This window comes from Rhinoderma darwinii, chromosome 1 (genome assembly GCF_050947455.1).
Source record: "Rhinoderma darwinii isolate aRhiDar2 chromosome 1, aRhiDar2.hap1, whole genome shotgun sequence".
NCBI lineage: Eukaryota > Metazoa > Chordata > Amphibia > Anura > Rhinodermatidae > Rhinoderma > Rhinoderma darwinii.
Genome location: NC_134687.1, coordinates 458,371,822 through 458,395,638, shown reverse-complemented (window position 1 = coordinate 458,395,638; position 23,817 = coordinate 458,371,822). Strand labels below are relative to the sequence as shown.

The following is a 23,817-nucleotide window of genomic DNA, read 5'->3' as shown; positions in this document are numbered from 1 at the left end:
TTTAACTTTTTGAGGTAACGCTGCTTTGTATCCTGTATACACATTGCTCCTTTGCAAATATGGGCTGCTCTTCACTGAAAAAAAAACTATTGTGATCATATGTGCAATATTACATGGTAACATTTTTACCTGCCTCATCTAGTATTGAGACCAAAATGATATATCTAAGGGTATGTTGACATGACCGTTAGTTTCCGCTGAGGGGTTCCGTCGGAAACCTCCGCTCCAGTTTCCTTCACTATTGAACTCGGTGACAGAAACCTAGCTAATGGTTTCCGTCTGTCACCGTTGTGACAGGGTTCCGTCGTTTTGGATGGAAACAATAGTGCAGTCGACTGCGCTATTGATTCCGTCCGAAACAACGGAACCCTGTCACAACGGTGATAGACAGAAACCATTAGGTAGGTTTCCGTCACCATTGAGTTCAATGGTGAGGGAAATGGAAGCGGAGGTTTCCGTTTGACTTTCCGCTGAGGGGTTAACCCGGCCGAAACCTCCGACGAAACCCCTCAGCGGAAACGAACGGTGATGTGAACAGGTCCTAAGAAATATCATGTAAAGTCCAAAAAACTGAATTCTTAATGCTTAAGAGGCTCATATGTAATATGATTCAGAATGGTTATTTTCATTTAGGAAAATATGTATATTTAATTTTGCCACCTCCACTGTTCGAGCCAAGCAATGCACTTTTAATTAGATTGAGCTGCAGGATCAATGCAGCGCTGTGTCCTCAAATAACTGGACTGCATTCCGAAGGGGGGTGCACTTCTCTGGCTAAGGTAGGCGTGAAATTGATTAAAAGCAGCAGTTATAGGCAAGCAGGAGGAAGAACAGTCTCAGGTTCCAAAACACCACTTATAACCTGAATACAACACAGGCTCAAGCTCCAAAATATCATTCTATACAAGCACAAAGGCACATCCTTAGGCTCAATGCACACAAAGAGTATTACGTGCGGTTTTGCAGCGTGAATTTGCGTGCAACAAATCCACAGCATATTACAGTAACAGCATTGTCAATGAGATTCCAGGAAATCGGATGTAAACGCTGCAGTATTTTTCGGAACAGAAATTGACCTGAGGTGCGTATTTTAGAATCCACAGCATATAAATTTATCTTGCGTTTCCGCTTGCAAATTGTATCTGCCGAGTGCTGTGTTAAATCGCACCAAAACCCATAACTTGAAAACACGCCAATAGACGCTTTAAAAACTGAAAAACCGCACCGAAAAACGCACGATTAGGTGTGGTATTTACCTGCAAATTTCCTACGTATTGCTGCAGTTTTGGTATGTACTTTCCGGAGTAAAATACGCGACGTGTCCATGTAGCCTTAGGGCAAGTTCACACGTAGCGTAAATACTGTGGACTTTCCGCAACGGACTTCGTTGCGGAAAATCTGCAGCATAAGGGCTTATTCAGACGAACGGAGTATACGTCCGTGCAACGTGCGTCGCACGGACCTATATTAGTCTATGGGGCAGTGCAGACAGTTGCGTGATTTTTACGCTGCGTGAGTCCGTTGCGAAAAAGTCACGACATGTCCGTTCTTTGGGCGTATTTCGCTCATCACGCACCCATTGAAGTCAATGGGTGCGTGAAAATCACGCATGCGACACGGAAGCACTTCCGTGCGAACAGCGTGATTCGCGCAACACCAGTGAAAAGGATGAATGAAAACAGAAAAGCACCACGTGCTTTTCTGTTTACAAACATCCAAACGGAGTGTCATAATGATGGCGGCTGCGTGAAAAGCACGCAGCCGCGCATCATATGCTGATGCCACACGGAGCTGTTAAGTGCCTTTTGCGCACGCAAAACGCAGCGTTTTTTGCGTGCGCAAAAAGCACACGCTCGTGTGAATCCGGCCTAACATAGTAGCAGCAAAATGGATGAGATTTGAAATCTCATCCACACGCTGCGTAAATGATGAGCTCAGAAATTCACCTGTGGTGCGTTTTTTCAAAACGCAGCATGTCAATTATATTTGCGTAATCACTGCTTTTGTGTTGCTGGTTTTTCTCATTGAATTCAATAGGGTGGTAAAGCCCGCAACAAATAGCAGATGTTGCATTTTTTGCGGTGGAAAAACTGATTCCGCCGCAAAAGAAGCAACTCAGAAAAAAAAAAAATAAGAATCTGTGCCCGTAAGATAACGACTGTGCCCGTAATCACGTATTTGCAGGCCGTGCCTCCATGTAAAGTTTTGGAGCACGGTCCATCAACAGCAAAAAATAGGACATGTCCTATCTTTTGCGGAGCCTTTCTACGGCACGGGCAGCTTCCAATAAATATACGGGAATGTGTGTGTGGCCAATAGAAGTGAATGGGTCTGTAATTGCGGATGAAACCTACGGTCATGTGCATGGGGCCTTACCCAGAATTCTGTGCTTCTTCATCCAGGCCAGCCTCCTCGGATGCAGCGGTCACATGGGATAAAACATCATCCCAGGAAGCCGGGCTGCAGAACGTCAGAGAGTAAGTATATGTTTTGTTTTTTTTGTAATGTGTCGTTTTCCACAGCGGACATTCCGGACGAAAAACTGCACCACAATTTGGTGCGGTTTTCAGTCGGAATTCCCTGCGGTCACCAGGGCAGATATGCGGTCTACCTTTATGCAGCGCCCTATGTGAACGTAGCCTTAATGCAAGTCGACACTAAGGCCTATTGCACACGGGACAGAAATGCTGCAGAAATTCCGCAGCGTTATGCAAATTTATTTAAGATGCCGCAAACTGTCAATTTCTGCACTCGTTTTTTGAGGATTTTTTTCCGCAGAGGGGGGATGAAATTTATGAAAAATCTAATCTCATCCACTTTTCTGCTACTGTAATACCCCGTGGAAATTCTGCAACTTTTCAGGATTCACACATCGCATATTTATTGCAGATTTTGTTGCAGAATTTTGAACCAAAGCCAGAAGTGAATTCAGGAGGAAGGAGAAGTCCAAGTTTTTTTCTTTAGGTTGCATTTACATGAGAGGTTTTCGGGCGCGCAGCAAAAACTGCATAGAAAAAAATCTATGTATTACTACAAAGTGCTGTGGTTTTGCACTGCAGTTTGCTGCCATCTGTGTGTTTTTTTTACAGGTGAAACACATTTATTTTATATGTTTCACCTGTAGAAATGGCACGGGTAAAAAAAAAACTGCACGGCTAGAAGTCTCACATAAACGCACCCTAAGGGTATGTGCACACACACTAATTACGTCCGTAAGTGACGGACGTATTTCGGCCGCAAGTCCCGGACCGAACACAGTGCAGGGAGCCGGGCTCCTAGCATCATACTTATGTACGAAGCTAGGAGTCCCTGCCTCGCTGCAGGACCACTGTCACGTACTGAAAACATGATTACAGTACGGGACAGTTGTCCTGCAGCGGGTCAGAGACTCCTAGCATCGTACATAAGTATGATGCTAGGAGCCCGGCTCCCTGCACTGAGTTCGGTCCGGAACTTGCGGCCGAAATACGTCCGTATATTACGGACGTAATTAGTGTGTGTGCACATACCCTTAGACCCACTTCACACTGTTTTTTTACGCCGATTTTGACTGGGAAACCACATTTGAATCAGCGCAAAAAAAGTCTGAAACCGCCTATCATTGATTTCAATGGGAGCCGGAGGTATTTTTCCACGGCGGTTTTCAGCCGCTCGCAGTAAAAATAGCGGCATGCTCTTTCTTGCCACGGTTACGCTTCTGACCTCTCAGTGACATTAAAGGGAGGCAGATAAAGCATTGTTTTCGCAGCGTTTTTTGCTCGCGGCACTTAATGGGCGCAAACAAAAAACCGCAGCGAAAAGATCGGTAAGAAATTGCAGACAAGTCAAAGTCTGCCTCAAAATTCCTGAAAGCCCTTATTCACATGACCGTGTTACTCGCCCATGTGCTAGTGAGGAGAAAAACGGACAAGAAGAACAGATGACACAGCAACCACAAGGACGTAACGCGGGCATTCATATGCATGAAAATTGCTGTTTTTTTTGCAGACGCAAACTGGACACGCTCGTGTGAATAAGGCCTTAATATAGATCAATGTAGAACAAAAGCACAGCGAGAAGATCATTAACCCTGATGCTAAAAATTTACTTGGACCCACCAGCTAACAGCCATGACAACTTTGTTATACTGTACAGGATCTATATAAAATATAAAAATAACTACACTAGCGTTAGTATACGTTTACCTCTCTTCCGTCAGAAGAAGAGAAGATCGAAATATTAAACGGAAAGCAACGGTCCCTTTAGAATTACCATTGATTTCAATGGTAATTATTTGTTTCAGTTGCTTTAAATTGCATGCATTTTCTCTGCAGTTTACGATGCGGTTTTTACAAGGGGGGGGGGGACACAAATTTTACGTTTCATCTAAAAAAAACAAAAAAAGCCGCAAACTGCAGCAATTCGAGGTAAAACCAAGTGCGGTTTTGCTGCGATTTTTTAAGCGGCCAAAAACGTCTCTTGTAAATTTGCCTTCAGTCTAGGTTTACATGCAGGCATTTCTCACCAACACGCTGCAGACTTGGTGGAGAGATTTCTGCCCTATTCTTCGGAATAGAACTTGCAGAAATCCATACACCTGCTGCAGAAAAAAGGCGAGCAAAAAACGATGTACGGAACAGATTTTCAGACACAGAAATCTCTGCAACAAATCTGCCGCATGTGAATATACCCGAAGACCAATTTCAATATCTGTAAGATTGGTCTAAAGCTGATCATAACCTATTATATATGGGGGGGGGGGGGATTCCTGGCTCAGGTAGGAATAGTTTACATAGTCAGGGGCAATAGCATCCAGTAACACTGAAGTGTGAAACATTCAACTAGCCAAGCACTTCATAGTTTCTCTACATGGGAAATCAGCAAGTCATTAATAAGAAATGAATTTAGAGTCACATTTTCTCATCCTAAACTGGGTGTTAGCTTGTTAAACAAGGGCAGATAGTTCAGAAACAGTTTCACTACATGTTCTATGTCCAAAGAATACCTGAGAGGTACTGAGTGGTGGATGGTCATTACCTTGCATTCCCCTGGCTCTGTAATCCTCAGCAATAAGCTTGTCAAGAAGATCCATGCTGCAGGAGGGTTCCCCATATCTGGAGCTGCAGCTGTTCCAGGACAGCACAGCAGTAAGTGATGTGAGGCTTAGATCTTGGCTTCCCCACCGTGGACCCCTCTCTCTGACTCAACCTTCCTCTCTGGTTTTCACTCCCTCCCCACATGGGTCAATTACCTGCTGTATTGGGAGAACAACTGTTGCGCCCTCTGCTGGACGCACACTGCATTACTGCAAACTAGTACAATTCTTTTTCTAAATATTGTAGCTCTTGTGTGAAAAGTTAGGGCTGGAAAGTCTACTAATTCAATTGGGATAAGGCTGGAATCACACATGCAGTTTTTGACGCAGTTTTTTTTTGTGCCAAAGCCAGGAGTGGATCCAAAAAGTAAGGAGAAGTAAGGAAAGACTGATATGTTTCCTCTCTTTTGCATACCTACCAACTTTCAAGTAACGCAAAGAGGGACAACCAATGCACCGTGGCAATTTTTTTCTTTTAATCCCTTAATGACCGGGCCATTTTGCACGTTAATGACCAAGGATTATTTTTTGTTTTTTCACAGTCGCATTCCAAGAGTCGTAACTTTTTTTTATTCCGTCGACATAGCCGTATAAGGGCTTGTTTTTTGCGGGACGAGTTGTATTTTGTAATTGTACCATTTTTAGATGCTTATAATATATTGATTAACTTTTATTAACTTTATTTTAGGAGAGAGTTGAAAATAAGCAGCTATTCCAGCATTAATTTTCACGTTATAAATTTACGCCGTTTACTATGCAGCGTAAATAACATGTTAACTTTATTCTATGGGTCGGCACGATTACGGGGATACCAAATATGTAAAGGTTTTATATGTTTTCCTACGTTTGCACAATAAAAACCCTTTTAGAAAAAAATTACTTGTTTTTGCATCGCCGCATTCCAAAAGCCGTAATTTTTTTATTTTTCTGTCAATGTGGCCGTAAGTGGGCTTCATTTTTGCGGGCCAATGTGTAGTTTTCATTAGTACTATTTTGGGGTACATAGGACTTATAGATTAACTTTTATTTTTTATGGGGGGAATGGGAGAAAAGAGAGAATTTTGCCGTTGTCTTTTGCGTTTTATTTGATTTTGACTGTCATTTTATTTTATTTTTTTCACAAACTTTATTTAACTGATTAACATTTTTTTTTAAGTCCCACCAGGGGACTTCACTATGGGATCGGCTGATCGCATATACAGTGGAGGAAATAAGTATTTGATCCCTTGCTGATTTTGTAAGTTTGCCCACTGTCAAAGACATGAACAGTCTAGAATTTTTAGGCTAGGTTAATTTTACCAGTGAGAGATAGATTATATATAAAAAAAAAAAAGAAAATCACATTGTCAAAATTATATATATTTATTTGCATTGTGCACAGAGAAATAAGTATTTGATCCCCTACCAACCATTAAGGGTATGTGCACACACACTAATTACGTCCGTAATTGACGGACGTATTTCGGCCGCAAGTCCCGGACCGAACACAGTGCAAGGAGCCGGGCTCCTAGCATCATACTTATGTACGACGCTAGGAGTCCCTGCCTTGCTGCAGGACAACTGTCCCGTAGTATAATCATGTTTACAGTACGGGACAGTTGTCCTGCAGCGAGGCAGGGACTTCTAGCATCGTACATAAGTATGATGCTAGGAGCCCGGCTCCTTGCACTGTGTTCGGTCCGGGACTTGCGGCCGAAATACGTCCGTCAATTACGGACGTAATTAGCGTGTGTGCACATACCCTAAGAGTTCAGCCTCCTCCAGACCAGTTACACGCTCCAAATCAACTTGGTGCCTGCATTAAAGACAGCTGTCTTAAATGGTCACCTGTATAAAAGACTCCTGTCCACAGACTCAATTAATCAGTCTGACTCTAACCTCTACAACATGGGCAAGACCAAAGAGCTTTCTAAGGATGTCAGGGACAAGATCATAGACCTGCACAAGGCTGGAATGGGCTACAAAACCATAAGTAAGACGCTGGGTGAGAAGGAGACAACTGTTGGTGCAATAGTAAGAAAATGGAAGACATACAAAATGACTGTCAATCGACATCGATCTGGGGCTCCATGCAAAATCTCACCTCGTGGGGTATCCTTGATCCTGAGGAAGGTGAGAGCTCAGCCGAAAACAACACGGGGGGAACTGTTAATGATCTCAAGGCAGCTGGGACCACAGTCACCAAGAAAACCATTGGTAACACATTACGCCGTAATGGATTAAAATCCTGCAGTGCCCGCAAGGTCCCCCTGCTCAAGAAGGCACATGTACAGGCCCATCTGAAGTTTGCAAATGAACATCTGGATGATTCTGAGAGTGATTGGGAGAAGGTGCTGTGGTCAGATGAGACTAAAATTGAGCTCTTTGGCATTAACTCAACTCGCCGTTTTTGGAGGAAGAGAAATGCTGCCTATGACCCAAACAACACCGTCCCCACTGTCAAGCATGGAGGTGGAAACATTATGTTTTGGGGGTGTTTCTCGGCTAAGGGCACAGGACTACTTCACCGCATCAATGGGAGAATGGATGGAGCCATGTACTGTCAAATCCTGAGTGACAACCTCCTTCCCTCCACCAGGACATTAAAAATGGCTCGTGGCTGGGTCTTCCAGCACGACAATTACCCGAAACATACAGCCAAGGCAACAAAGGAGTGGCTCAAAAAGAAGCATTAAGGTCATGGAGTGGCCTAGCCAGTCTCCAGACCTTAATCCCATCGAAAACTTATGGAGGGAGCTGAAGATCCGAGTTGCCAAGCGACAGCCTCGAAATCTTAATGATTTACAGATGATCTGCAAAGAGGAGTGGGCCAAAATTCCATCTAACATGTGTGCAAACCTCATAATCAACTACTAAAAATGTCTGACTGCTGTGCGTGCCAACAAGGGTTTTGCCCCCAAGTATTAAGTCTTGTTTGCCAAAGGGATCAAATACTTATTTCTCTGTGCACAATGCAAATAAATATATATAATTTTGACAATGTGATTTTTTTTTATTTTTTTTTATATAATCTATCTCTCACTGGTAAAATTAACCTAGCCTAAAAATTCTACACTGTTCATGTCTTTGACAGTGGGCAAACTTACAAAATCAGCAAGGGATCAAATACTTATTTCCTCCACTGTATAATGCTTTGGTATACTTAGTATACCAAAGCATTATTGCCTGTAAAACTGACAGGCAACCTGTTAGGTCATACCTCCGGCATCGCCTAACAGGCATTTGCTGAAGACAGACCTGGGGGTCTTTGTTAGGCCCCCGGCTGTCATGGAAACCCGACGGCGACGCCGATCGGGTGACAGAGGGAGCTCCAAGGGCTTCTCTGGGCTCAACGCTTAGGCCCTGTTCACACAGAGTTTTTTGACACGTTTTTTGACGCGGAAAACGCGTCGGAAAACGCGCCAAAAACGACCCAAAATGACTCCCATTGATTTCAATGGGAGACGGAGGCGTTTTTTTACCGCGAGTAAAAAAAACGCCTCGCGGCAAAAAGAAGGGACATGACCCTTCTTGATGCGGTTTCCGCGTCCAAAACCGCATTGAAAGCAATGGGGACACGTCAAAAAACACCTCGAACTAGTGAGGTGTTTTCTGACGAGTATATTGCCGAGTGTTTTGCAGGAGTCGTCTCCTGCTGCTAGTCCAGCCCAGCAAGGGGCTGTCATTTCCTGTCTGCTCGTGGAGGCTGAAAAACATCGTGGACAGAACTCAGGCATACAGAAAACCGAAGTCCTGCATCCAAATCGAATACAAGTAAGTGCAATTGCTCCTATGTTCCATACATGCTATACATGTATGGAGCTGTGCATTTTTTTTTTTAGATTTTTTTTTTAGATTTTTTTTTTCAATTTTTTTATTTTTCATTTTTTAATTTTGTTATGCAGTTGTTCAGGTATGTCATCTCTTTTTTATTTTTTTTTAACATTTCAGGAACAGAAATGACGACAGCAGAGGTGTACCACCGAATGGACATTGATGTTGGGAAATTGATTCAAGAAGTAAGTATACTTTTTTTTTTAATGTGGGCCTGTTCACATCAGCGTGAGAGCTCAGCCGAAAACTACACGGGGGGAACTTGTTAATGATCTCAAGGCAGCTGGGACCACAGTCACCAAGAAAACCATTGGTAACACATTACGCCGTAATAGATTAAAATCCTGCAGTGCCCACAAGGTCCCCCTGCTCAAGAAGGCACATGTACAGGCCCGTCTGAAGTTTGCAAATGAACATCTGGATGATTCTAAGAGTGATTGGGAGAAGGTGCTGTGGTCAGATGAAACTAAAATTGAGCTTTTTGGCATTAACTCAACTCGCCGTTTTTGGAGGAAGAGAAATGCTGCCTATGACCCAAACAACACCATCCCCACTGTCAAGCTTGGAGGTGGAAACATTATGTTTTGGGGGTGTTTCTCTGCTAAGGGCACAGGACTACTTCACCGCATCAATGGGAGAATGGATGGCGCCATGTACCGTCAAATCCTGAGTGACAACCTCCTTCCCTCCACCAGGACATTAAAAATGGCTCGTGGCTGGGTCTTCCAGCACGACAATTACCCGAAACATACAGCCAAGGCAACAAAGGAGTGGCTCAAAAAGAAGCACATTAAGGTCATGGAGTGGCCTAGCCAGTCTCCAGACCTTAATCCCATCGAAAACTTATGGAGGGAGCTGAAGATCCGAGTTGCCAAGCGACAGCCTCGAAATCTTAATGATTTACAGATGATCTGCAAAGAGGAGTGGGCCAAAATTCCATCTAACATGTGTGCAAACCTCATCATCAACTACTAAAAATGTCTGACTGCTGTGCTTGCCAACAAGGGTTTTGCCACCAAGTATTAAGTCTTGTTTGCCAAAGGGATCAAATACTTATTTCTCTGTGCACAATGCAAATAAATATATATAATTTTGACAATGTGATTTTTTTTATTTTTTTTTTTATATAATCTATCTCTCACTGGTAAAATTAACAGTGGTAAAATTAACAGTGGGCAAACTTACAAAATCAGCAAGGGATCAAATACTTATTTCCTCCACTGTACATGGGCACTGTGGCACTATTGAGAGGGCACTGGCACTTTATATATGGGCACTGGCACTAGGGGCAGCTTTGGGGTATTATACTGTATAAGGGCAGCTAGGGGGGCATTATACTGTATGAAGCAGCTATGGGGTCGTTATACTGTATGAAGAGGCTATTGAGGCATTATGCTGTAGGGGGGCTTTATGCTGTATGGGCAGCTATGGGGCTTTATACTGTAGGGGGCAGTTATGGGGCATTATACTGTATGGTGCAGCTATGGGGGCATTATACTGTATGGGGGCATCTGTATGGGCATTTTACTGTATGGGGCAGCTATGGGGGCATTATGCTGCATGGGGCAGCTATGGGGCATTATGTTGTATGGGGAATTTGTTTGGGCATTATACTGCATGTGGGCCTCTGTGTGGGCATTATACAGCATGTGAGAATCTATGTGGGCATTATACTGTATGGGGGCATTTGTGTTGGCCTTATACTGTATGGGGGCATTATACTGTATGGTGGCAGCAAGAGGGCAATATACTGTGGCACTACCTACATGGGCACTGTGTCACTATATACAAGGGCACTGGAACTAGGGGCAGCTAAGGGGGCATTATACTGTATGGGGGCAGCTATGGGGGCATTATGCTGTATGGGGGAAGCTATGGGGGCATTATGCTGTATGGGGGAATCTATGGGGCGTTATGCTGTATGGGGAAATTTGTTTGGGCATTATACTGTATGGGAGCATCTGTATGGGCATTATACTGTATGGGGCCATCTGTGTTGGCTTTATACTGTATGGTGACAGGTAGAGGGCATTATACTGTGTACGGGCAGCTATTTGGTATTATACTGTGTGGGAGGCACTATGGGAGCATGATACTGTGTGAGCTGAATCGGGTGTGTATGGGCGGGGATTGGGTGGGATTAGAGGCGTGGCTTAAAATAAAAAAATTGTCCCTCTTTGTGATACTTGAAAGTTGGGAGGTATGGCTTATCTCCCGTGGAAACAAAGGATTGGGCTTGTTGGATTTCTATCCCTCTTTTCCCTAAGAGTCAGGAGGTCCCTGTGCACATTAGATCGTTGGCCAATCTTGCTGAAATCGGCTGGTTCAGCCAATGTGTTTCTGTACTTCTAGGCCCCCCTACACACGTAGCAGATTTAAACCGAAGCAGCTTTTAGGTTATGTTCACTCTGCATATGTTCAAACTAAAAGATATGTGGCTGATTTCAAGAGAAAACAGCCTCTGAAAGCCACCCATTTTTGTAGCTGATTTTCAAACTGTTTTTTTGGGGGGTTTTTTGCAAGCGTTTTTTAAGTGTATTTTGAGACGTATTTTCAAAGCGTTTTTTTTTTTAACTGGAAATGGGAAAATCCATTTGTAAAACGCTTCAAGAAGTGACAAGTGACAAAGTGCATTTTGACAAGACTTTTTTTATTCAGCAGTGTAAAAATACATCTTGCTTGATACATCCAGCATATTTCCCACTGAAATCAATGGGAAGCTGGCCTATTTATCATAGTGTAACAAACTGCTCTCTACCAAAAAAATGAAAACCACATTTATTGCTGTTTACCAGTTAGATGTGCAAATGATGACGGAGATGCAAAATAGTTTGTGTGCAAACAAAGGGGAATTTATGGTGTTTAACCCTTTTAAGGCTAAGTACACCTTTGAAATGAAGATTTTTTTATTTTTGTTTATAAATCAATGTTTTATGTGATTCAAAACAACTTTTTGGCTTTTAATAAAAAAAGTTCCACTTTTTCAGATACAGTTTCTATGTATCCTTTATACATAGAAGTTGTATCGTTCTGTCAAAGCCGCGGCCGTAAGTTGTGATCGTTATTAGCTGGATCCTGCATGTCAAAGACACACAGAACCACCTTTCAGCCGAGCCGTCACTTCAGGTGAACTGACGGAATCAGCTTTGACGGAACAATACAGCTTCTATGTATACAGGATACATTGTAATAAGTAAAAAAATTGTGTAATAAAAGTACATGTAAAAATTGTTCCAAATCAAAAATGTTTGCTTCAAAGGTGTACATAGCCTTTAATAACCAGCCTATTTTAGCCCTTAATGACTAAGCAATTTTTTTCAGTTTTTTCATTGTCGCAATGAAAGAGCTATAACTTTTTTATTTTTCCGTTAATATAGCTGTATGAGTATGTATCACTGCCTGAAAGAACGATTAAGATCAACTTTATTCCAATATCAAGTTAAAAAATGGGCAAGTGTGCCAACGTAACTAGTATCAGGCATAAGAAAAAAAGTCAGATTATTTGGAGCACAGGGAAGTGCCCCTCTGTCATCTAAATATATCCAATGTATATCCTTACCGCCAATGAAGAGTTAACATGGCCGCTTACACTCCCTTGGTAACCAGGTACGCTAACGCATCTGTCAGGTCCGCATTTCACACCGAATAACCACCTCAGTAAATTGAAAGCTGAAGGCATGCCTGGAAAGTAGTACACCACACAGACAAATGTCGGTAGACATCTTTCCCTCTGTCAGCCAGGAGGAAGACTGAAAAACTTTTATTCAGAACAAAGAAACACAGAAGGAGACACATGCCTCCACCCCAGGGATGTGGGAGTGCCCAAGCCCCCACCGTTTCTCAGCTGCAAATTCTTCTGTACACTCTTCTTGCATTCCAGGGGGCGGTGTCTTCCATAGGTGTGTCTGACATGAACAAAGAACTTGTTATATATATCAGTATATTACACAAAGAACTGAAATGTATATACATATGTGTGATGATAATATTTTTCAAACAATATACATGGTAATGATCCCTGACACATCCAACTACCTGATAGACGGATCTGCAACATATGGGCGGTCACCAGTCACGGACGTCACTTGGGACGTCTTGCATGGTGACTGGCTGTCCAGCACCTAGGATGCTGCCCTATGGGCGAGGTTAAGCCTTCTTGTACTTTGCGTTATCCCGACACGCGAGCTGCCAGATATCAGTGTCGTTAGCACGCCGGGAGACACAATACAGCACTTTTCAGTGCTGTCCTACTAATTATACTGTTCACTGTAATAAGAACGTGATACTGGGTTAGAATACAACACATCAACAGGACTGCCCGGTTTTTGTTCAGTGCAATCAAACCTATTGTGACCCCCTGAGGACGTACCCCAATACAACCTGGGTGCAGAAACGCGTAGGGACACTTATCTATAAATAGGGACACCTATCTAAAAATAGCTAATTTATTCAGTGGCAATTGGTCCGGTAGAATTATAGTGTACTAGAGCAGGTCGGATACCACTAGTTGGAAATAGAGCTTCAACCCTCTTTTTTCCCCTGTGCTCTAAATAATCTGACTTTTTTGCTTATGCCTGATACTAGTTACGTTGGCATACTTGCCCATTTTTTAACTTGATATTGGAATAAAGTTGATCTTAATCGTTCTTTCAGGCAGTGATATATATTTAACAATTTGAATGAATACTGCATTGTTAAGAATAGTGTAAAACATTATAGCTGTATGTGGGCTAGTTTTTTTGCTGGATAAGTTGTATTTATCAATGTCATGTTGAGTTACATTTAGTTTATTCATTAACTTTTATTAACTTTTAGAAAAAAAGGTTCAATCTCCAGAGGCGACAAGCCTTCTTTACTGTGAGAACTGTGAATCTATGGAATAGTCTACCGCAAGAGCTGGTCACAGCAGGGACAGTAGATGCCTTTAAAAAAGGCTTGGATAATTTCCTAGAACGAAAAAATATCAGCTCCTATGTCAGGCCCCATGCACGCGGCCGTGCCCATAATCACGGCCCGCCGCCAACTGCCACCCGCAAAATTCAAAAGAACGGACATGTGCCATCATTTTCAGAACATTTCTACGGCATGGACACCCATCCGTAGCGAAACGGAAAGGTGTCCGCATTCAATGCGGTCCGCAAAAACTGAGTTTTTTTTTTTTTTCGTCGTGTGCATGGGGCCTCAATGTGTATAATTTTGTTTCATCCCTTCCTTTTTTTCAATTCCCTTGGTTGAACTTGATGTGTGTCTTTTTCAACCATACTAACTATGTAACTATTTTTGGGGTGATGTAAAACAAACAGTAACTCCACCATTATATTTAGCCACCCGTGCGCCGTAAATAACATGTTACCTCTGTTCTATGGGTCGATACAATTAAGGCTATACCACATATGTATAGGTTTTTTATGTTTTAAATAAAACACATTTAAAAGAAAATAATTTCTTTTTGCATCATCGCATTCCAAGAGCCATAACTTTTTTTATTTTTCCATTGATGTAGCGATATGTGGGCTTGTTTTTTGCATGACGAGATGTAGTTTTATTGGTACCATTTTGGCATACATGGAACTTATTGATTAACTTTTATGAAATAATTAGGGAAGGGGAATGTAAAATAAAAAAATAATTCCATCATTATTTTTTGTATTTTTTTCTTATGCCGTTCCATACATAATTTCATTGTTTTTTTTATTTATGTTTTACACTTTGACAAAATAAAAACACTTTTTATGGATAAAGTAATTGCAAGGGGTTGCTGCAAGGATGGGGCCGGACAAGGGAGACCTCTTGGAGCCGTTCTCGGAGCCTTCTATCAATCGGGGCGGCCAGAAAGATGAGGTCATCCAGGGTAGACGGCAGATGTCGAACGGCAAGTTCTTCTTTCCTTTTAGGAGATAGTCCGTGCCAGAATTTAGCCACCAGGGCCTCATTGTTACACAACAGTTCTCCCGTCAGGGTGCGGAAGTGGATGGGATACTCGCCCACGGAGATGTCTCCTTGGCGTAGGTTCATCAAGGAAGCCACTGCATAGGAGACTCGTCCAGCTCCTCAAACACCGTGCGAAATGACCTGGGGAACCCCTGGAAGTCACGGGTCTCTGGTCCTTGGCTCTCCTAGATAGGGTTCGCCCATGCAAGGGCCTTGCCAGTAAGAATAGAGATGATGAAAGCGACCCTTGCACCATCAGACGAAAATGCCCTTGAAAACAGGCTGAAGTGGATCTGGCACTGGTTCAAAAATCCACGACAGGTACCTGCGTCTCCATCATAGCGGTCAGGAAGTGGCAAAGAAAAGCGAGGATCAACACTGCCAGGAGGTGTAGTCTGAGGAACAGTATTGCCAGGAGGTGTAGTAGGAGGAACGGCAGCTTGTGTGTAAAGGATCTGCCAGGCACAGCTTCGGGGTTAACGCCCATAGATAATCAGTCTGCACCTGCTTCTATGTCTGTGAGACTGACTCCATCTTCCACCACTCAGGGTGGCAGGCTTCGGAGTGGGAGAACCTATCACAGCCTGGCCAGACGGAGCTAGCTCCCGCCCTCTGTCTATTTATACCTGCCTTTCCTGTTCCTCCTTGCTTGTGATTTCTTCTCGTTTGGTTTCCTGGCCCTGCTGCAGCTTCTTGTACTATTGTCCTTGCTTCATATTGACCCCGGCTTGCTGACTACTCTCCTGCTCTGCGTTTGGTACCTCGTACACTCCTGGTTTGACTCGGCTTGTTCACTTCTCTTGTTGCTCACGGTGTTGCCGTGGGCAACTGCCCCTTTCTCCCCCTAGCTCTGTGTACCCTTGTCTGTTTGTCTGTCGTGCACTTATTGAGCGTAGGGACCGTCGCCCAGTTGTACCCCGTCGCCTAGGGCGGGTCGTTGCAAGTAGGCAGGGACTGAGTGGCGGGTAGATTAGGGCTCACTTGTCTGTCTCCCCACCCCCGTCATTACATAATCACAAGCCCATACCTAGTCTACCCTGGTCCCTGACACCACTATGGACCCCCTTGAGACCCTGGCTCAGCAAATGCAGGGTCTCTACCTACAGGTCCAGGCCCTGGCTCAGAGGGTCAACCAGCCTGATGCTACCATGGTAGTCCCCCTCACCTCACCTCTTGAACCCCACCTTAAGTTGCCCGACCGGTTCTCAGGGGACCGGAAGACTTTTCTCTCCTTTCGGGAGAGTTGTAGGCTCTATTTTCGTTTAAAGCCCCACTCCTCAGGTTCTGAGAGCCAGCGGGTGGGTATAATTATGTCTCGGCTCCAGGAAGGGCCCCAAGAATGGGCCTTCTCCTTGGCTCCTGACGCCCCTGAACTTTCCTCCGTTGATCTTTTCTTTTCTGCTCTCGGACTCATCTATGACGAGACTGAGAAGACTGCTTTTGCCGAGAGTCAGCTGGTGACCTTACGTCAGGGTAAGAGACCTGTTGAGGAGTATTGCTCTGACTTTAGGAAGTGGTGCGTAGCTTCTCGGTGGAATGACCCTGCCTTAAGGTGCCAGTTTAGGTTGGGTCTGTCGAACGCCCTGAAAGACCTGCTAGTTAGTTATCCCTCTTCTGACTCCCTAGACCAGGTTATGGCTTTAGAGGTACGACTTGACCGACGTCTCAGGGAACGACGACTTGAACGTCTTGATGTTTTCTCCTCTGACTCCCACATGATGCCTCCCGAGGTTCCGTTGCTTCGTTCCTCCCCGGAAGACTCGGAGGTACCTATGCAACCCGGGGCCTCCGTGTCCCCCCAACAACGTAGAGATTTCCGCAGGAAGAATGGTCTCTGCTTCTACTGTGGGGATGACAAGCATCAAGTGAACAACTGTCCTAAGCGTAAGAATGCAGCCGAAGAACTTCCGCGCCTAAGTGATCATCGGGGAGGTCACTTGGGCGCACAGGTATTTCCCGTAAATATGAAACGTAATAAAATCTTGCTTCCCTTTCAGGTCTCTTTTGGTGGTAAGTCTGCTACCGGCAGTGCCTTCGTGGATTCAGGGTCTTCTGCTAATATCATGTCTGTGGAATTTGCTATGTCTCTAGCTATGCCTTTGATTGATTTGCCTAAACCTGTCCCGGTAGTGGGTATCGACTCCACTCCTCTTGCTAATGGTTATTTTACACAGCATACCCCTGTTTTTTAACTCCTTGTTGACTCCATGCATCTGGAGCAGTGCTCTGTACTGTTAATGCAGGGATTATCGTCCGATTTGGTTTTAGGCCTTCCCTGGTTGCAGTTGCATAATCCCACGTTTGACTGGAATTCTGGGGACCTTACCAAGTGGGGTAATGAATGCTTGATGTCATGTTTTTCTGTTAATTCTATTTCTCCCCCTGAGGAGGTGAACACGCTACCTGAGTTTGTTCAGGACTTCGCCGATGTTTTCTCTAAGGAGGCCTCCGAAGTGTTACCTCCTCATAGAGAATATGATTGCGCAATCAATTTGGTACCAGGAGCTAAGCTCCCTAAGGGTAGGATATTTAATCTCTCTTGTCCCGAACGTGAAGCCATGAGAGAGTATATCCAGGAATGCCTGGCCAAGGGTTACATTCGCCCCTCTACTTCTCCGGTAGGTGCTGGCTTCTTCTTCGTAGGGAAGAATGATGGTGGTCTTAGGCCATGCATTGACTACCGAAGCTTGAATAAGGTCACTGTAAGGAACCAGTATCCCCTTCCTCTGATTCCTGATCTCTTTAATCAGGTTCAGGGGGCCCAATGGTTCTTTAAGTTTGATCTACGGGGGGCTTATAACCTTATCCGCATCAAAGAGGGGGAAGAGGGGAAGACTGCGTTTAACACGCCCGAAGGTCATTTCGAATACCTCGCCATGCCCTTTGGGTTGTGTAATGCTCCCGCGGTCTTCCAGAATTTCATAAATGAGATTTTAAGAGACTACCTGGGGGTATTTCTTGTAGTGTACCTTGATGACATACTTGTGTTTTCCAAGGACTGGTCCTCCCACATTGAGCATGTCAGGAAGGTGCTCCAGGTCCTTTGAGAAAACAAACTGTTAGCGAAGACCGAAAAATGTGTGTTTGGGGTGCAGGAGATACCATTTTTGGGCCAAATCCTCACTCCTCATGAATTCCGCATGGACCCTGCCAAGGTCCAGGCTGTGGCGGAATGGGTCCAACCTGCCTCCCTGAAGGCGTTACAGTGCTTCCTGGGGTTCGCTAATTATTACAGGAGGTTTATTGCTAACTTCTCGGTCATCGCTAAGCCTCTTACGGATCTCACTCGCAAAGGTGCTGATCTCCTCCACTGGCCTCCTGAGGCTGTCCAGGCTTTTGAGGTCCTTAAGAAGTGCTTTATCTCAGCCCCGATGCTGATTCAGCCCAACCAAATGGAGCCATTTATCGTGGAGGCTGACGCGTCCGAGGTGGGAGTGGGGGCTGTCTTGTCCCAGGGTACCAGGTCCCTCACCTATCTCCATCCCTGTGCCTACTTCTCCAGGAAGTTTTCACCCACTGAGAGTAACTATGATATTGGCAACCGCGAACTCTTAGCCATTAAATGGGCATTTGAAGAGTGGCGCCACTTCCTGGAGGGGGCTAGGCACCAGGTAACGGTCCTTACCGACCACAAGAATCTGGTTTTCCTAGAATCTGCCCGGAGGCTAAACCCGAGACAAGCTCGTTGGGCGTTATTTTTTACCAGATTCAACTTTGTGGTTACCTATAGGGCTGGGTCTAAAAATGTTAAGGCTGATGCACTGTCACGTAGCTTCATGGCCAGCCCTCCTTCGGAGGAAGATCCTGCTTGTATTTTGCCTCCAGGTATAATCATTTCCGCTATTGATTCTGATTTAGTCTCTGAAATTGCGGCTGATCAAGGTTCAGCTCCCAGGAGCCTTCCTGAGAACAAGCTGTTTGTTCCCCTGCAATTCCGGCTAAGGGTACTTAGGGAAAATCATGACTCTGCACTATCTGGCCATCCAGGCATCCTGGATACCAAGCACCTCATTGCCAGAAACTATTGGTGGCCTGGGTTGCCTAAAGACGTTAAGGCCTACGTCGCCGCTTGTGAAGTTTGTGCTAGGTCCAAGACTCCCAGGTCCCGACCAGCGGGCTTACTATGTTCTTTGCCCATTCCCCAGAGACCTTGGACCCATATCTCCATGGATTTTATCACCGATTTGCCTCCATCTCAAGGCAAGTCGGTGGTGTGGGTTGTAGTAGACCGCTTCAGTAAGATGTGCCATTTTGTGCCCCTCAAGAAACTACCCAATGCTAAGACGTTAGCTACCTTGTTTGTCAAACACATCCTGCGTCTCCATGGGGTCCCTGTCAATATTGTTTCTGATAGAGGGGTACAATTTGTTTCATTGTTTTGGAGAGCTGTCTGTAAAAAGTTGGAGATTGATCTGTCCTTCTCCTCTGCCTTCCATCCTGAAACTAATGGCCAAACTGAGAGGACTAATCAGTCTCTAGAACAATATTTAAGGTGTTTTATCTCTGACTGTCAATATGATTGGGTCTCATTCATTCCCCTCGCCGAATTTTCCCTTAATAACCGGGTCAGTAACTCGTCAGGGGTCTCCCCCTTTTTCTGTAATTTTGGGTTTAATCCACGGTTCTCTTCTGTTTCACCTGGTAGTTCCAACAATCCCGAGGTAGAGGTCGTTCATCGGGAACTGTGCACAGTCTGGGCTCAGGTTCAGAAGAACCTAGAGGCATCCCAGAGCATACAAAAAACTCAGGCAGATAGAAAACGTTCTGCTAACCCCTTGTTTATGGTCGGGGATCTGGTGTGGCTATCGTCTAAAAATTTGCGCCTTAAGGTCCCGTCCAAGAAGTTTGCTCCCCGGTTTATAGGGCCGTACAAGGTCATTGAAGTCCTCAATCCTGTCTCCTTCCGACTGGAGTTGCCCCCATCTTTTCGAGTACACGACGTGTTCCATGCCTCCCTCCTTAAACGCTGCTCCCCGTCCTTGGCTCCCTCGAGGAAACCTCCGATCCCTGTTCTCACCCCTGAGGGGGCAGAATTCGAGGTGGCCAAGATTGTGGACAGCAGGATGGTCCAAGGCTCCCTCCAGTACCTGGTCCATTGGAGAGGATACGGGCCTGAGGAGAGGACTTGGGTACCCGCTCGGGATGTTCACGCTGGGATATTGGTCAGGAGGTTTCACCTTCGTTTTCCCCAGTAAACCAGGTCCACTTAGAAAGGGTCCGGTGGCCCCCCATAAAAGGGGGGGGGGTACTGTAAAGGATCTGCCAGGCACAGATTCGGGGTTAACGCCCATAGATAATCAGTCTGCACCTGCTTCTATGTCTGTGAGACTGACTCCATCTTCCACCACTCAGGGTGGCAGGCTTAGGAGTGGGAGAACCTATCACAGCCTGGCCAGACGGAGCTAGCTCCCGCCCTCTGTCTATTTATACCTGCCTTTCCTGTTCCTCCTTGCTTGTGATTTCTTCTCGTTTTGGTTTCCTGGCCCTGCTGCAGCTTCTTGTACTATTGTCCTTGCTTCATATTGACCCCGGCTTGCTGACTACTCTCCTGCTCTGCGTTTGGTACCTCGTACACTCCTGGTTTGACTTGTTCACTTCTCTTGTTGCTCACGGTGTTGCCGTGGGCAACTGCCCCTTTCTCCCCCTAGCTCTGTGTACCCTTGTCTGTTTGTCTGTCGTGCACTTATTGAGCGTAGGGACCGTCGCCCAGTTGTACCCCGTCGCCTAGGGCGGGTCGTTGCAAGTAGGCAGGGACTGAGTGGCGGGTAGATTAGGGCTCACTTGTCTGTCTCCCCACCCCCGTCATTACATTGTGCCTCCTGCCGACGTGCGAGAATGTTCAAGGCCTGGAGGAGTTGGTCCTATAGAGACTGGAGGTCTAGCATATCCTTCCGCATCTCTTGTGACGTCGTCATGGTCTTGGATCGACGAGCGGCGTCCATGGCCTGAGTGTACTGTCACGTTGGGTTCGTGGACCCACTGGGCCGTACCGCCTTGGCGGTATGGCAGCTGGCCAACAGGGCGCAGGTTAAAGTCTATAGTTCGTATAGGGGAACTGTGGCAGCTCGGACAGTAGCAAGGCAGGCTCGGCTGGGACTTGGCAGCAGGTAGACGACAGGCGTGGTATATAGCACAGCACGACTTCAGCTCAGCACGGCACTAGACCAGGAAAACACAGGATACAGGAGCAGAGAATCACTGGGAACTGGGAAACACTAGGAGACCAGTTGCTTAGACAAACTAGGATACAACAAACAACGCTCAGGCAAGGAAGCAAGGGGCTGGACCCTTCTTATTGACCAGGGCACACATGGGCTGATTTCACATTAAAGTCCGGTGCGCGTGCTGCTCCTTAAGAGCGGGCCTGAGCGTGCGCGCGCAACCTACGGGACCTGGCCGAGGTGAGTGGAAGTGAGCGCTGGCGTCTCTTGAGTAGGAGACTGGGGCTAGAGCTCGTAGACCCATGGCTGCGGCCGTCAGGAGGTGAGTGAACCTGACGGCCTGCAGCAATGGACATGACACTGAGGCAAAGGAGGCTGAGCCAAACGAATCTCTACCAGGCAACGGTTGAGACACTCGGATCCCCACTGGAAAACCTCTCCAGAATTCCAGTCCAGGACTAGGGCATGTAATCAGAGCCAAGGCAGACCCAGCAGCACGGGGTTGACGGCCTTGGGCAGGACAAAGAACGAGAGGAGCTCGGAGTGGAGGGCTCCCACTTGGAGCCTCAGTGGCTTAGTCACAGCTATAACTGGGTCTGGCAGAGGTAGTCCATTTACTGATGCAACCATCAATGGCCTCTCCAGAGGGGTAGTGGGCAATTGAAGAAGATCCACCAGGTCTCTACGAATGAAATTAGCAGCGGATCCAGAGTCCAGATACGCAGAGACCCGATGCGTTCTCTCGCCGGACACTATGGTCACGGGAATGGACAATTAAGACGAAAGTCCTTCTTTACCCAAGGTTGTCTCTCCCACCAACCCTAGGCTCTGGGGCTTTTGGGGAGACAGACGCACAAGATGGCCTCCGAGGTCGCAATATAGACAGAGTCCCAAGATGCGTCTGCGTTGTCTCTCCTGGGTAGATAGCTTAAACTGGTCCGTCCTTACTGACTCCTTAGGAGGATCGGCATCTGAGGACAGCAGGGGTTGCTGCAAAGTAGGAACCGGACTAGGGAGTCTTTTCTACCAACGAGCTCCTTGGAGCCGTTCTCGGATCCTTATATCAATCCGGGCGGCCAGAAGGATGAGGTCATCCAGGGTAGACGGTAGATCTAGGACGGCAAGCTCGTCCTTAATCTTAGGAGACCGTCCCTGCCAGAATGTAGCCACCAGGGCCTCATTGTTCCACAACAGTTCTCCCACTGTCACGTTGGGTTCGTGAACCCACTGGGCCGTACCGCCTTGGCGGTATGGCAGCTGGCCAACAGGGCGCATGTTAAAGTCTTTAGTTCGTATAGGGTACCTGTGGCAGCTCGGACAGTAGAAAGGCAGTCTCGGGGCTGGGACTTGGCAGCAGGTAGACATCAGGAGTGGTGAAGCAGGACAGGCGTGGTATACAGCACAGCATGACTTCAGCTCAGCACGGCACTAGACCAGGGAAACACGGTAACAGGATATAGGAGCAGGGAAACACTGGGAACTGGGAAACACTAGGAGACCATTTGCAAAGACAAACTTAGGGTACGACAACAACGGTCAGGCATGGGAGGAAGGGGCTGAGCCCTTCTTATAGTCCAGGGTGCTATGGTCAAATTAATTATGAAAGTCCGGTGTGCGCGCTGCCCCTTTAAGAGCGGGCACGAGCGTGCACGCACACCCTACGGGACCCGGCCGAGGAGAGCGGACGTGAGCGCTGGCGTCTCCTGAGGAGGAGACTGGGGCCAGCGCCCGCAGATCGATGGCTGCGGGCGTCAGGAGTTGAGTGAGCCTGACGGCCCGCGGCCATGGACATGACAATATCCCCCTCTTGCACCCCCTCTTTTTGGGACCAGAGCGAGAGAGAAACGTCTTCAGAGGGGTAGGAGTATTGAGGTTCTCCTCTGGCTCCCAGGACCTCTCTTCAGGACCAAACTCCCTCCAATCCACCAAATAAAAAGTCTTTCCTCTTACTTTCTTGGTGTCCAAGATCTCCTTAACTTCGAAGGTGTCAGAGGCAACCGCAGGGCTAGGAGTCTTGGTAAAGTGGTTCAGAACCACCGGTTTCAGGAGGGAGACATGGAAGGAGTTGGGAATCTTGAGGGTAGGAGGCAGCCGAAGCTTGTAGACGACAGGGTTGATCTGCTGCAGGATCTCGAAGGGTACAAGGAACCTGGTAGCAAACTTGTAAGGTGGCACCCTCAGTCGGATATTCCTGGAGGACAGCCAGACCTTCATGCCAGGGAGAAACTGAGGGGGTTCTCTTCTCCTTGTGTCTGCCTTCCGTTTCATGTGGTCCACCGACAGCAGGATGGAGGATCAAATCTGCTGCCAGATCTGCAGAAAGTCCTTAAAAGTAGTGTCAGCAGCTGGTACCTCGGACGTAACAGGCACCGGGAGAGGAATAGGTGGGTGTTGGCCATAGACAATAAAGAACGATGTCTTCCTTGTGGACTCGCTGGTATGATTATTGTAAGAAAATTCAGCCCACGGGAGCAACTGCACCCAGTCATCATGCTGCTTGGAGATTAAATGGCGTAGGTAGTTCTCCAAGATCTGATTGATCCTCTCGATCTGACCATAGGACTGAGGATGGTAGGCTGAAGAAAAGTCCAACTTTACACCTAGGAGTCCGCAGAGGGCTTTGAGGTGAACTGAACCCCCCGATCAGACACAAAATTCTAAGGCAAGCAGTGCAGGCGGAAGATGTGTTGGATGAAAAGCTTGGCCAGTTAAAGGAGCAGAAGGAAGACCGGTCAGAGGAATGAAGTGGGCCATCTTCGAAAATCGGTCCACCACCACCCAGACAGTACTGCATCCCACAGAGAGAGGCAGGTCAGTGATGAAGTCCATAGCTATATG

The 23,817-nt window shown here is 46.2% G+C and overlaps 1 protein-coding gene across 1 annotated transcript in view; it reads right to left on the bottom strand.

Moving 5' to 3' along the window:
- Positions 1 to 5,147, bottom strand: part of LOC142657579 (uncharacterized) — an 80,298-nt gene extending 75,151 nt beyond the window's left edge. Inside the window, exon 1 of the mRNA XM_075832693.1 lies at positions 5,017 to 5,147. Coding sequence (XP_075688808.1) covers positions 5,017 to 5,091 — 75 coding nt within the window. The 5' untranslated portion in view covers positions 5,092 to 5,147. The remainder of the gene's footprint in view (positions 1 to 5,016) is intronic.
- Positions 5,148 to 23,817: the final 18,670 nt, after the last annotated feature.